At 41.4% G+C, this 12,500-nt stretch overlaps 1 protein-coding gene across 1 annotated transcript; it reads right to left on the reverse strand.

Annotated features, from left to right (window-relative positions):
- Window positions 1-66: 66 nt before the first annotated feature.
- Window positions 67-1,016, reverse strand: LOC138025643 (G-protein coupled receptor 83-like). Its single transcript, XM_068872826.1, has one exon. It carries the CDS (start codon window positions 1,014-1,016, stop codon window positions 144-146), a length of 873 nt encoding a protein of 290 aa, XP_068728927.1. The 3' UTR covers window positions 67-143.
- Window positions 1,017-12,500: the final 11,484 nt, after the last annotated feature.

Genomic DNA, 12,500 nt, shown 5'->3' on the forward strand with positions numbered 1-12,500 from the left:
TCGGGTTTCTTCAGTTCTATTCCCTCTAGTTTACGTCCATGCTTTTGGTATCTCGAGAAACAGACGGCTGCTTATGTTTCTGTCCTTTACTATAATTGTGAGTGGAATTCAGTTCAGGAGGCGAAGAGTTACTTGTCTTGTACCTACCCTAGCAAGTTTCTCAAAGCACGGCGATAGTTTGCTTGCCTGTAGAAATACAGCCAAGGAGTTACAACAGAGTTAGCAAGTCCCAACGTTCCGAACCAAAAATATAACTTGCCATGATTACTTCTTGAATCGTCAAAGCTGACAACCACACCCATGGGAAGCCAACACAATGAAAACAGGGAGACCACCCAAGCAACGGTCTTAGCAACTTGCTTGTTTCTTTGATGCAGATCGGCATTCATGCTGTTTCGCCCCTGGTTGTTGTGTAAAGCACTGATCTGTATGGAACTTTTGCGAACTTTTCGGATAGTAAATATGCCGCTTATAATGATAGCAACGTAACACAGCCCAACTGCTACCGTTTGGATGATACTTGACGCATGTAACAGCCCCGGATTTATCGTTTCCATTATTGGAAGACCCAGAGAAATAATCCATATTTTGGCGATAAGTATCTTGACTTTTGTAAAAGTGACCCAGACCTTGTGTTTGAGAGGGTAGCAGATAGCGAAGCAACGATCTATACTAAGCGCTGTAAGCGTTAAAATCGAAGCTTTGGCAGAAAACAACGCTGCCATCATTGCAATGGTCATGCCAGGATTAAATAAGCAAAGCTGAGGAAAGAAACCTTGAATCAAAGCAAAAACAAGGATCGGCATTACCACTGAGGTTACCATAAGGTCGGCTACTGCTACGTTTGATATCAGCAATCCACAAACAGTTTTTATGCTTTGTGTCCGAATAATGACAAGAATAAGCAGAACGTTTCCCAGTGATCCACCAACAGCTAGAAATGAATGACAAATACTGGCTAATATCTCGCCTTCGAATCCGATCTGCATTGTGCATTGAGTGTGGTTTTCTTCCATGGTCGAGATTTGCGGTTAGGATGTGGTGATGGAACAGCGAAGAAGATATTTCCTCTACCTTTGGATATGACAGGTGTTTTATACACGGCTCATTTTTCGGTTACCGGTAATTGATTTTTCCATTCATCCCTGATGTTTGTAATTGGTAAAGGAAGATGGTGTCTTCGATTTGGTATCCGACAATATTAGTTCTTTCAATGACCGGCAGACAGGGGAATTTGCAAGGACCTCCACGGGTTTTGTAAAAAAAAAAGAGAAATCCACTGTTTTTAAAATAGGAAACAAATTGTTTTCAGACTTCACACGCCTTTTTGTGCCAATTTAAATAAGAGGCTACATGCCGGAAAGATAAAAACTAATTAAACCTCTTGCAATTTCGGTATCCTTTTTTTGTTTACTTTCCATCTCATAGGCCGAATGAAACGTGAAATTTACAGCCAAGGAGATTTTATTTGGCATCGCCTTATTTTTTAGACTATAACATTTGTTTCATTTAAGCCTAGTGTTCCTGGAATATTTATCAAATATTGAGCCACTCATCTTAAAACTTAATTATCGAGGCGAACCAACTCTGTTATACTTTTCGTCTTTAATTAAAACATATATAAATAAATGCAATCTTGACAAGATACTGTACTTGAAAAAGTCGATAAATAAAAGAAGGGCATGAGAACGGAATCAAAGTGCAACTGCCTTTAATCGTGGATATGAAAGTTACCGCGATTGTTTGAAATTGGCAGGCTGAAGTTTCCTTTATGCACTAGTCAGTGTAATAACATCTGGATAATGGTGTAACAGCACAGGGGGTTCTCATATGCGACTAGATACCCAAAATAATGCATGTATGTGACGTGATCTCCTTAGCTGGAATTCAACCCTGTAAAAGAAGTCTACTATTCTCCAATAGGAATAAGATTACTCTTTAACACATCCTGTATAAAGAGCTGCACCATGTGTTCAGAGTTCCTAGCACAGGTTACAGGGTCTTTTTGAATAAGGCCTGACTTTTGTTGGCAGATCATATCGTTAATCTCATCATTAGTCACCGAGCTCTTTTTTCTCTACAAGTTTACTAGGATTTTTAAAAGATGTGACCATCTTGTTTCTGCTGCAGAAAATGAACAGAACCACGTGGGATTACTTATTTGGCGAATGATAGCAAGCGAGTCCTTTTTGCATTTTTCAAAACATGGTGGTGATCCTCTCAATTCTCGAAACCCTTCATCAAGATGTATTAATTTATTTACACAATCATCTGATTTTTGGTCACCTGCAGCGTATTTCTTGACTTTGATTTTACATTTTTGAAGAGACAAATATGCGCTATTTTGAATTTGTTTCAGTGATTTGTTGCCTGCGCAGCAGGCGTTTAAGGTCTTGGTAAAGGAAAATCAGGTGTCCACAGAAAAATAAAATTGTTGCGCCGCTATTTTTTGTATAGAGTCAAACTATATATCATCTTAAAGCTAATGTACTGAATTATTTGAATAAAGTTTTAGTTTTCTAGTATTTAATATTGCCTTTTAGTTTTGAGGTTTGGAACTCAGAACGACCGAGTCTGCTGCAGAAGCCCCTACCCCTTCACTTTATTGCGAAAATAATTGCACTTTGTTGCATCTTAGGGCGCTTTCGATTGAGAAATTCAGATTTAGATCTTAACATCTGGGTCTGTTCCAATCGAACACAAAATCTGAAAACGGATTTTGCGAAGGAATTTGTTAATTGAAATCCTTACCCAACAAGGATTTCAATTATTGCTCAATTGGAAATCCGAAGATCCAGATGTTAAGATTTAAGGGTGCTTTTGATCAGGAAATCCAGATTTAGATCTTAAAATCTGGATCTTCGGATTTCCAATCGAACAGACAATCTGAAAACGGATTTTGTCGCAGATTCACTAATTCGAAATCCATGTCGGGTAAGGATTTCAATTAACAAACTCCGTCGCGAAATCCGTTTTCGGATTTTGTGTGCGATTGGAAATCCGAAGATCCGGATTTTAAGATCTAAATCCGGGTTTCCCAATCAAAAGCACCCTAAATCCATATTTCCCAATCTCTTAGGGTGCTTTCGACTGGGAAATCCAGATTTCGATCTTAAAATCTGGATCTTCGGATTTCCAGTCGAACACAAAATCTGAAAATGGATATTTGTCGCAGATGTCGGGGAAGAATTTCAAAGTCACAAATGAATGCACTCCAGTACTGTGTGAGAAATTTTTTATATGTTAAGAATTGGAGGAAATATCACGCACCAGAGTCGAAACTCTCATCTCATACTTAATTTGGGCAGAAAAAGTGCCGTAAAATCAATCTCCGAAGAGAAACGAAAAATTGCTCACACGGTGTTTGGGGTAGTACAATCATCTACTAGAATTTAAAATTTGGAAGCGATATCTTAAAACTCATTAGGACAGGAGGTCCGAGAAAGTTGTAATTTTGGCGGCAAAATAAACCCCCCTAGAAATTCGAGCTTGGAGATTTCGCGTGCATTTCACGGTCTGCTGAATAACTCCATCCCCTATTTGAAAGCCAATTATGCTGAGCCAATCAGCGTTCGGGCACGTGGTAAGGTAGCAGACCGCGCGTGAAGGCTGCATGTCAATATGACACCTAATCGAACCGAAAACCGCTGGTCAGCAACCTGGTTCTGGTCATTGCTGTGTAAGGTCTTCTATTCTTCACATCCCACCGATTCAAGATTTGCAAACAAAGACTCCTAATCCTATCGCCTGCTACGCAGGCTATTTGATTTGAAGCCTTTTCACTTTATAAAAGATCTTGGGAACTGATTGTGCAACTCTCCTATCTGGACCTCTTAATTCCCACTTACACACTGGTATTTTTCTATCCTTGTTATCAGGGACCCAAAACGTTCGTGCTGTATATCAATTCCGTACACACGCATTGCATTCTTAAAACGAGTGAGCCTTTGACGTCATTTTCTCCTCGATCCAGCTCTCTCAAGAACTTAAAACTTAGTAATGGCGGGCCATTAAATAGGAAAACTCCAGTTAAAATAAATAGGTTTCTTTTTTAAATCAAGGCTTAAAACTTTGGTCGCTTTATAGTGTTTAGTTAACATAGTACGAAATCTAAAGAAAAATAAAAATTGATTTTTTGCTCACATGGGCACTGTAACACTTTCAACAAACTGTACTAATCTACCCAAATGCTTCACTTATGCGCCGATCAAATCGAAACTTCAACATCCCTATCTGTGCCTATCTGTGCCCGGGGAGTGGGGAGTTTGACCTTTGCCTGCGTGGGGTTCGGAAAATTGAACCGGAAGTGTCAGGTTTCAAATGACATCTTTTTCGAGCTCCGAAGTCGATAAAAACAGCTATAAAACACGTGTTTGGATGAGATGGAAGAGTTTAAAGTAAGAGATGCAGCATTTGTGAGCGATTGGCTTACAAAAAAGGTCTTCAAAAGGTCTTTATTAAAGACAGCAGGAGCCGCCGACGATTGTTCTTTAGTAGGGTATGACAGACAAATTCGAGGGCATTTGAAAACCATTTTGGCCCGAGGGTGCGGGAATTTGAACGATCCAATCTTCAAAAGTTTAAATGCCTGGGCTTTACCCGGGGGGTGGGGGGGGGGGGGGGGGGAGGATGTTGAAGTTTCGAGTGGATCGTCGCATTAACGGCAATGTTGTGGTACCATATGAAACACCAATAATCGCTGACGAAGATGCACCCATTGATGTGACGTAATAGGTTACCATGGCAACACAAAAACCATTTACAATACCTTATATTTCGTCTTTAAACGCGTTTATCTCAAAAACGAACTGCGTGACACCCATTTTTTATTGCTAGAGAGTGATAAGCACGACGTTCCGCATTAGCAGACGAACTTTGCATTGTCCTGGGCAAAACGAACGGACAAAAACGGTCAGGACAATTTTTGTTCGCCTACTTTTTATCCGCACTGAAACTGCAAATGGTCAACAAATCTGTCAATCATTCGACTTCGCAACAAGCGCACCAAAAACTTCATTTTGCGAAAAAATGGAGTATGCCAAAATTCTTCACCTTTTGGCATGCCTGTTGCTCTTAAATTTGGCACAAATTCAGACAGGAATGTTGCTCGTGATGTGCTGTTTTTTTAAGCATCAAATCATTCGAAATCAAGTTATGAAGCGTGGGATTCAACACTGTGGGAGACAGAAACCGAGTTCTCAGATACAATTCTTACTCCTGGACCCGTCCAAGACCTAACTAGTCTCGGGTCTCGGTGGCCCTCCTATATTTCAAGAAATATTGTTGGCTTCCCAAATTATCTTCATGTGGATAATGGTATCCACCAGATAAATCACCAGTGATCCAGCGGATAGACACTAGGAAAACCAGTTGAGTTATCCAGTGGATAGCGAGTTATCCGATGGATCACGCTATCTACCCTTCGAACAACTAAGGCCAGAATGACTAAACAGCAAGAATTCCTGTCATCATTATGAAAACTGCTCCCGTATCAAATTTCAACCCACGTATGCAAATTAGTTCATATTTACACAACACGATGACTCCACAAAGGCAGAAATATCTCACAAAAACCTTTTCCAGCCAAAATTTTTATTGAAACAAACAAGACAGTTGCTATTAGAGACAAGAAAAAAACCTTCCAAAAAAAAAAAAAAAAACTTTTCGTGCACGCAAACAAGCAACACATGTACACGCCGTGTCAAAAACCATACGCAACTTAATAATTTTTCACCGGAGTTCAGGATCAAACCCTTTTCTGAAGAAGCTTTCCCTTGAATAATGAAGCACAATGAAGCACAATGGCCGTCCCGGACGATGCAAAGAACAAAACTAAAAGGAACTGGCGAAACTTGTACAAGATGATTTTATGCCGAGGGCATCCGCTATTGTACTGTGCAGCGATTCAAGTTTAACACTCGCTCCCAACAACCAGGTGAGACTGTTGCAATACGGTATTTCTAACCGAGTTGAAGCACCTTAGTGAACATTGTGACTTGGGTACGACTTTGGATGAAATGCTACGTGATTGGCTCGTGTCTGGTGTCCGCGACATAAGGATACAACGTCGATTATTAGCTGAACCTAAATTAACCCTAAAGCGGGAGTTGATGTTAAGCTTAAGGATGCTTCACAGATTCAAAAAGGTGATTCCCAAAAAGGGAATACTTTGCTTAACAACGTTGATGCGAAAGTGTTATCGTTGTGATGGCAAGCACCTCTCAAGGAACTGTCATTTTGCGTGCGGCAAATTGGGCCATTTATCTCGGGTGTGCAGAGCAAAAAAGAAAGAAAACCTTCCAAAATCAGATACTGATAAGACGGCGGGAAATCCTCCGGTCTACTCACCTACTGATAGATGAGGAGAATGCTTCAAAAGGGAAGAAGCATTTAGATCCCAGGGAGTATTCATAGCTAACTTTTGGCAGTAAAAACTCCTCTTCTTCATACAGAGTTCACATGAACATTGCTGGGCAGCGCTTGGAAATGGAAGTTGATACAGGGGCTTCACTGTCAGTGATTAGCAAGAAAACCTATGAGAACGTGGTTTCAGGGAGGAGACACGTCCATTGGAAACATCTGGAGTTGTCTTTCGTACTTATACGAGAAAAGGTCAAGCCAAAAGGGTCCAGTACGGTTGCTGTTTGCCATGGTGGGAAGCCGTACTGCCTACCATTATTATTTGTGTGTGGAGAAGGACCATCTCTGTTAGGAAGGGATTGGCTGGGGGTAATTAAACTAAAATGGGCAAGAATTAAGCTGCTTTGATCACATGATAAGCGTTTGGAAGGGATCCTACAGAAACAAACCCTGCTTTTTAAGTAGGGTCTAGGGACCGTACAAGAGGTAAAAGCCAAAATTCATGTTGTCCCTACAGCTAGTCCCATTTTCCACAAAGCAAGACCGGCGCCATATGCTCTCAGGGAAAAATTTGAACAGGATATGGAGAGACTCGAATTGAATTCGAATTGAGTTTGAGCCAAGCTTATGAGCAGATGCTGGAGGGCGAGGACTCTAGGGAGTTCTTGACAATCAATAGGAAAAAAGGATTGTACAAGTATAACCGTCTCCCATATGGGGTCTCTTAAGCACCTGGCATTTTCCAAAGAACTATGGAGGGTTTATTACAAGGAATTCCATCCACTGGTGTTTTGTCAGACAACATCCTGATTTCAGGACCTAGCACTGAAGTACATTTCGATAACATTGAGAAAGTCTTGGGACGTCTCTCACAAGCTGGTTTGCAACTTATAGCAGCAAAATGTCAGTTTATGAAACCAGTCCTCAAGTGCCTGGGACACCGTGTTGATGCAGATGGTTTCCATCCCGTTGAAGCCAAAGTGGAGGCTACCAAGGAGGCCCCTACTCCGACCAACACCTCTGAATTGAAGTCCTTCCTGGGAATGCTTAACTTCTATGGCAAGTTCCTGCCCAATCTCTCGGCTACTCTAGAGCCGCTACAGAAGCTTCTCAGGAAAAATGGCTGTTGAAAATGGTGGTCAGAGCAGCAGGAAGCTTTTGAAAGGGCTAAGAACCTCCTTCAATCATCAGATGTGCTGGTACATTATGATCCTTAGAAGGAATTGGGGTGTCCTGTAATGCATCACCTTATGGTATTGGCGCAGATCTGGCTCATGTTAGGGAGATAGCTCAAAGAAACTAATTGCGTACGCCTCACGAACACTCTCACCAGCAGAGAGAGGCTATGGAAACTCCGATAAAGAAGCAAACTAGCTTTGGTCTTTGCCGTGAAAAGTTCCATCAGTTTCTTGATGCTCGTCATTTCAAGATTTACACTGACCATAAATCTTTTTAGGGCTACTTAACCAGGAACGCACCACTCCACCAATGGTCTCAAACAGGATGCAGCAATGGTCTTTAACTTTACTTGCATATGATTATGAGTTGGTTTATCGTCCTGGTCTTCAGAATGGCAATGCAGATGTTGTTAGTTACCTACCTCTCCAGGATACCCCAGAGACCACACCAGTTCCCGGAGATATTGTCCACCTCTTAAAGACCATTAATTCCAGCCCAGTGGATGCGAGCAAAGTGAAGTTATAGACAGCCTGTGATCCAGTACTTTCTCAGGTCCTACAGTTTATTCTCCATGGATGGCCCATGACAGTTGAAGAAGCGCTAATGCCTTATTTTGCCCGGAAAGAGGAGCTGAGTGTGCTTGCAGGTTGTGTTCTGTGGGGTTCCCGTGTCGTGATGCCCGGTCAGGGGAGGAAAGAAGTGTTGGACTTACTGCACGAATATCACCCAGGCATTGTTAAGATGAAGAATCTGGCCAGAAGTTATATTTGGTGGCCGAGTATGGACACAAGGCTGGAGGAAAAGGTGAAAAGTTGTCAAGTGTGCCAAAGCTACCAAAAGACCCCGCTTTGTTCCCCATTGCATCTCTGGGAATGGTCGGGCCGTCCTTGGTCTCGGATACATGTCAGCTAGGCATGCCCCTTCATGGGGAAAATGTTCTTGCTGATTATTGATGTTCATTCAAAGTGAATGGATATCCATTGAGTGAATTCCGCCCGCTCCAGTGCCACCAACAAGAAGATGAGGGCAACCTTCGCTAATGGGTCTTGTTTTACAAGTAGTGAATTCATGTCATCCCTTCAGAAAAATAGCATCAAACATGTTACTTCTGCACCCTACCACCGAGCGTCAAACGGCCTCGTGGAGCGAGCTGTACAAACTTTAAACTAGGAATGAGGAAGCAAGGTGATGGCACTGTAGAGACCAAGTTAGCTCGTTTTCACAGCACCACTGGTGAATCACCTTCCCGGCTACGATGAGGTAGGTAGGTACCACCCGGAACTACTACGACCAGATGTAGGGGCAAAGGTCTATGCAGCACTGTCAAGGCAAAAGAAACAACATTATCAACAAAGCCAGATGCGCCAAGTAGAAATTGGGGATGCTTTAAATGTACGTAGCTACTCCGGTGGATCCCAGGAACGGTGACCCAAGATACTGGCCCGTTGTCTGCAATAGTAGAGCTGCAAGATGGACCAGGACCAGCTAGTTACCCGTCATACGGGAGACCATTCCCCCGCGTTCCAAATCCACTGGAGGAGGAAACTGAGGAGCCAGGATTTTTCGTGCATGATGTGAACAGTCCCGAAATCATCCATTAAGGACGAAAATTACCAATCTTTTTCAAGATGGCAGATAATCTTTTTTAAGATGGCAGATAATGAGGAAAATACTGACAAGATAAGGGGTAAGAAGCTTAAAGCTTAAATCATTTTCATATTTAGCTTGAGTTAAATTGTCTTTATACATTTTTACAGATTTGTAGTTAGTTATATTTTAGATTTTACAGTATTTTTTGTAAATTGTTTGATTATTTCGAGGGCCAAAGGTTTAATAGTATCTAGCTATTTAGTGTTACCCTAATTATAAATAAATAAATAAATAAATAAATAAATAAGTAAAGTGCTTACTTAGTCATAGATATCTTTATTTATCCTCAGATTTTAGAGAAGCTTGATGTAGCTAGTATCTCCGAGCATTTACGCTCCCAACCATGATACACCACAAAAGACAAACCACAACACCAGGAATTATATGCCCTACTCTTTGCGACAAATGTGTGGGTTCTCTTACGCCCCAAAGGATTATGAACATTGAAGGGTTGTGAGACGAGGCCTACGGTTTATCGTCCTTATCCGAGATGACTAGAGTCTAACCATTTGCAGATCCAGCCGGAGTTGAACTCACGACCTCCCGCGTTACAGCCCGGTGCTCAAATGACCAGAAAATGACAGGATGATTTAAGTATGAAACAATTTGATATTAAATAGAATTTTATCTTGCCACACGAAGTTGTGCTCGAGCCACTCAATACTTATTTAAACACCTATAGAACACCCTGTACAAAATGGTTTTGTGGAGCTGACCGCCCGAAATTAACTAGCCACATATATATTCCAAATCCTGAAACTGTTGAGATACCTTCGAACAGGCTTATATCCACTACTTGACAATGATTGACTATCTTCATGGAAAAATATAACACTGAAACATGCGTTGTCCGTTTTGGCTTAAACAAAGACAAATGTGCCGGCTTTAGACAATTATGTAATAATCCTTTTACTTTTGAAGCCTGCCCCAAAAGCAAGGGATTGTTTTCATAATGGTTTTTTGGGGTGGGAAGGGCAATTGCTAACCGGCAGATATTTTTTGCAGGTTGCAGGTTGCCGATTTCTAACTTGTATTGCCATCAAGATGATCAAAACTTTAAAAACCCGTAAAATTTCTTTTTCGCGGGTTTGTTTCATTACCCGTCACTGGTTTTCTTTTTCTTGGAGTGTTACAATGACGTTCCTGAATATTTCGGCTGTTCACGGATCTCTGAGGTTGAAGGTAAAATGCAGTTGTTAAGCTTGCAACGTTTTATACGTTTATTTTTGTTTTTGAAGTCAGTTCAGTAACTGGATTGTGGATGCAGAGGTGTAGAAAACGACTTGAAAGGTGTTTTTTTTTTACACGAGAATAAAGTCAAATCACACGTTTATTTGTTAAGTGACACTGGTCTTGTGTCGCCATTCTTTACAGTGGAATATTCAAAATATGCTCTCTTAAATTAAATACGGAACAGTTTATCAAGGTAGCTGGTTGATCTTCAACGAATAGACTGCAGTCATCCTCTCGCTCAATCCCCCTCGGGCAACGATAATTAATAACCATTACGAAATTTCGGGACCATGCCGAAAGGATTGCCAACTTGGGAACCATTTCGAACTTCGGAACCATTCCGTTCGACATTTAGGAAGAATTACGAAATTCGGACTTTTTTTTAGTAATGGCGGGCCATCGACGACTTAATTGACTTACTAGACCTGTGCCTAACGTCAACTTACTTTCAATACAACGGAAAACACTACAAACACTAAACTAACGGGACAGCTATCATGGGCTCACCTATTTCCGTTGTTGTGGCTGAAATAGTCGTGCATAACGACAAGGAACAATCCCTAGCAATATACAAGCACGCTCTACCATTCTGGCTAAGTGATGCTGATGATATATACTGAGGAGCTTACAAACGCGCGTTTTTGAGACGCGGCGGCAGCCGGTAGAGAACATTTCGCGGGGCCAGGACAGTGGTGTCTCCCAGATTTTTATACTAATCATCTCCAGCGGAGAAAAATACTTATTAATGTAAATAATTATGGCTGTGTAAAGATGAGTTAGAAGGGAAAACAGCTCACTTCCGTTTGCCGTCCGCGTCTCAAAAACGCGCGTGCTTAAGGACGGTGCCTACTATTGTTATTGCGCATACGTTCTGCGCATCTCCAGATACTCGGATTTCCTATCGCCGATGCTTACTAATATTTTTGGTATCCAAAAAGAAAATTGGGGGTAGAGATAATTAAGCTTCAATTTGAGAAAGAACGCCATACATTGCTTTGTATTTTAAAGCTTTTTACAAATATTATTCATGAATTATGCGTGGTTACCCCCAATTTTCTGTTTGGATTTCAATAACCCTTGTCAAGATCTACATTTCCTGCATAATCACACACTGGGGCAAAAATATCTTTAATTAGGAGGCACCGTCCTTAAGCTCCCTAATATCACTGCAGTACACAAACATGAAATTGAAACGTTCCACGAACTTCTTAACAAACAAAACGCTTACATCCAGTTCGACCAACACGACCCCAAGAACAGGCAATGAACAGTATAGAAAATCACACGCTGCGATTGCAAGGCCACTTACACTGGTGATATCGGCAGGAACCTAAACACGAGAATGATGATCTCAATAATACTCCAAACCAAAACACGCTATCGATTGCTAAGAGCTTAACCTAATGACAGTACGCACTATTTCTAGCGCCTTACACTTAAAAGCAGGTATACAAAGTTAGAACTAATTACGTTAAGCCGTTGCTAACCTCTAGCGAGGCCTTAGAAACGATTAGGTGACAGAAACACAACTTTTTCTTCTCAGCTTGCAAACCTACTGCGACTTTCAAACCAGATCGTAGTACACCAATCAGCACTCACCATCCTCACAACCAATGCAAACACATTATTTTTTCCACCACCAATCACAACACAACAGTTGTTGAAATCGTCAGTCACTGCCACAATCCGTCTCAGGACTCCCTTCAGCTGGATGATCAAATTCCATCAAGGTATGTAACTCCTCACCCTGCGAGCAGAGCCTCCTTTTGCCTTTTTCTTTAATGAGGAGGAGAAAAGAAGGCTCTGCCTGAATCGTGTCAACACTTTGAAGCCGCCGCAGCCGAATTTCTGGACTCGTCAATCTTTTCTTCTCTCTTTAAACTGGTTTTTCCAGTGCGAGCATCCAATTAGTGATAAAACCGATGGTCATTATTGAGCTACTAGCGTTCTCTTTTTCTCTGAGTCAAATGGTGAACTACCTATTGACCCACAGAAACCGATCATAGACTCTTTTACAGGCTTTTTCGCAATTGCTCAATTAAGTTGCTTAAAGGAGAACGGAAAGCGAAAACCCAATT

Source organism: Montipora capricornis, chromosome 12 (genome assembly GCF_036669925.1).
Source record: "Montipora capricornis isolate CH-2021 chromosome 12, ASM3666992v2, whole genome shotgun sequence".
Taxonomy (NCBI): Eukaryota; Metazoa; Cnidaria; class Anthozoa; order Scleractinia; family Acroporidae; genus Montipora; species Montipora capricornis.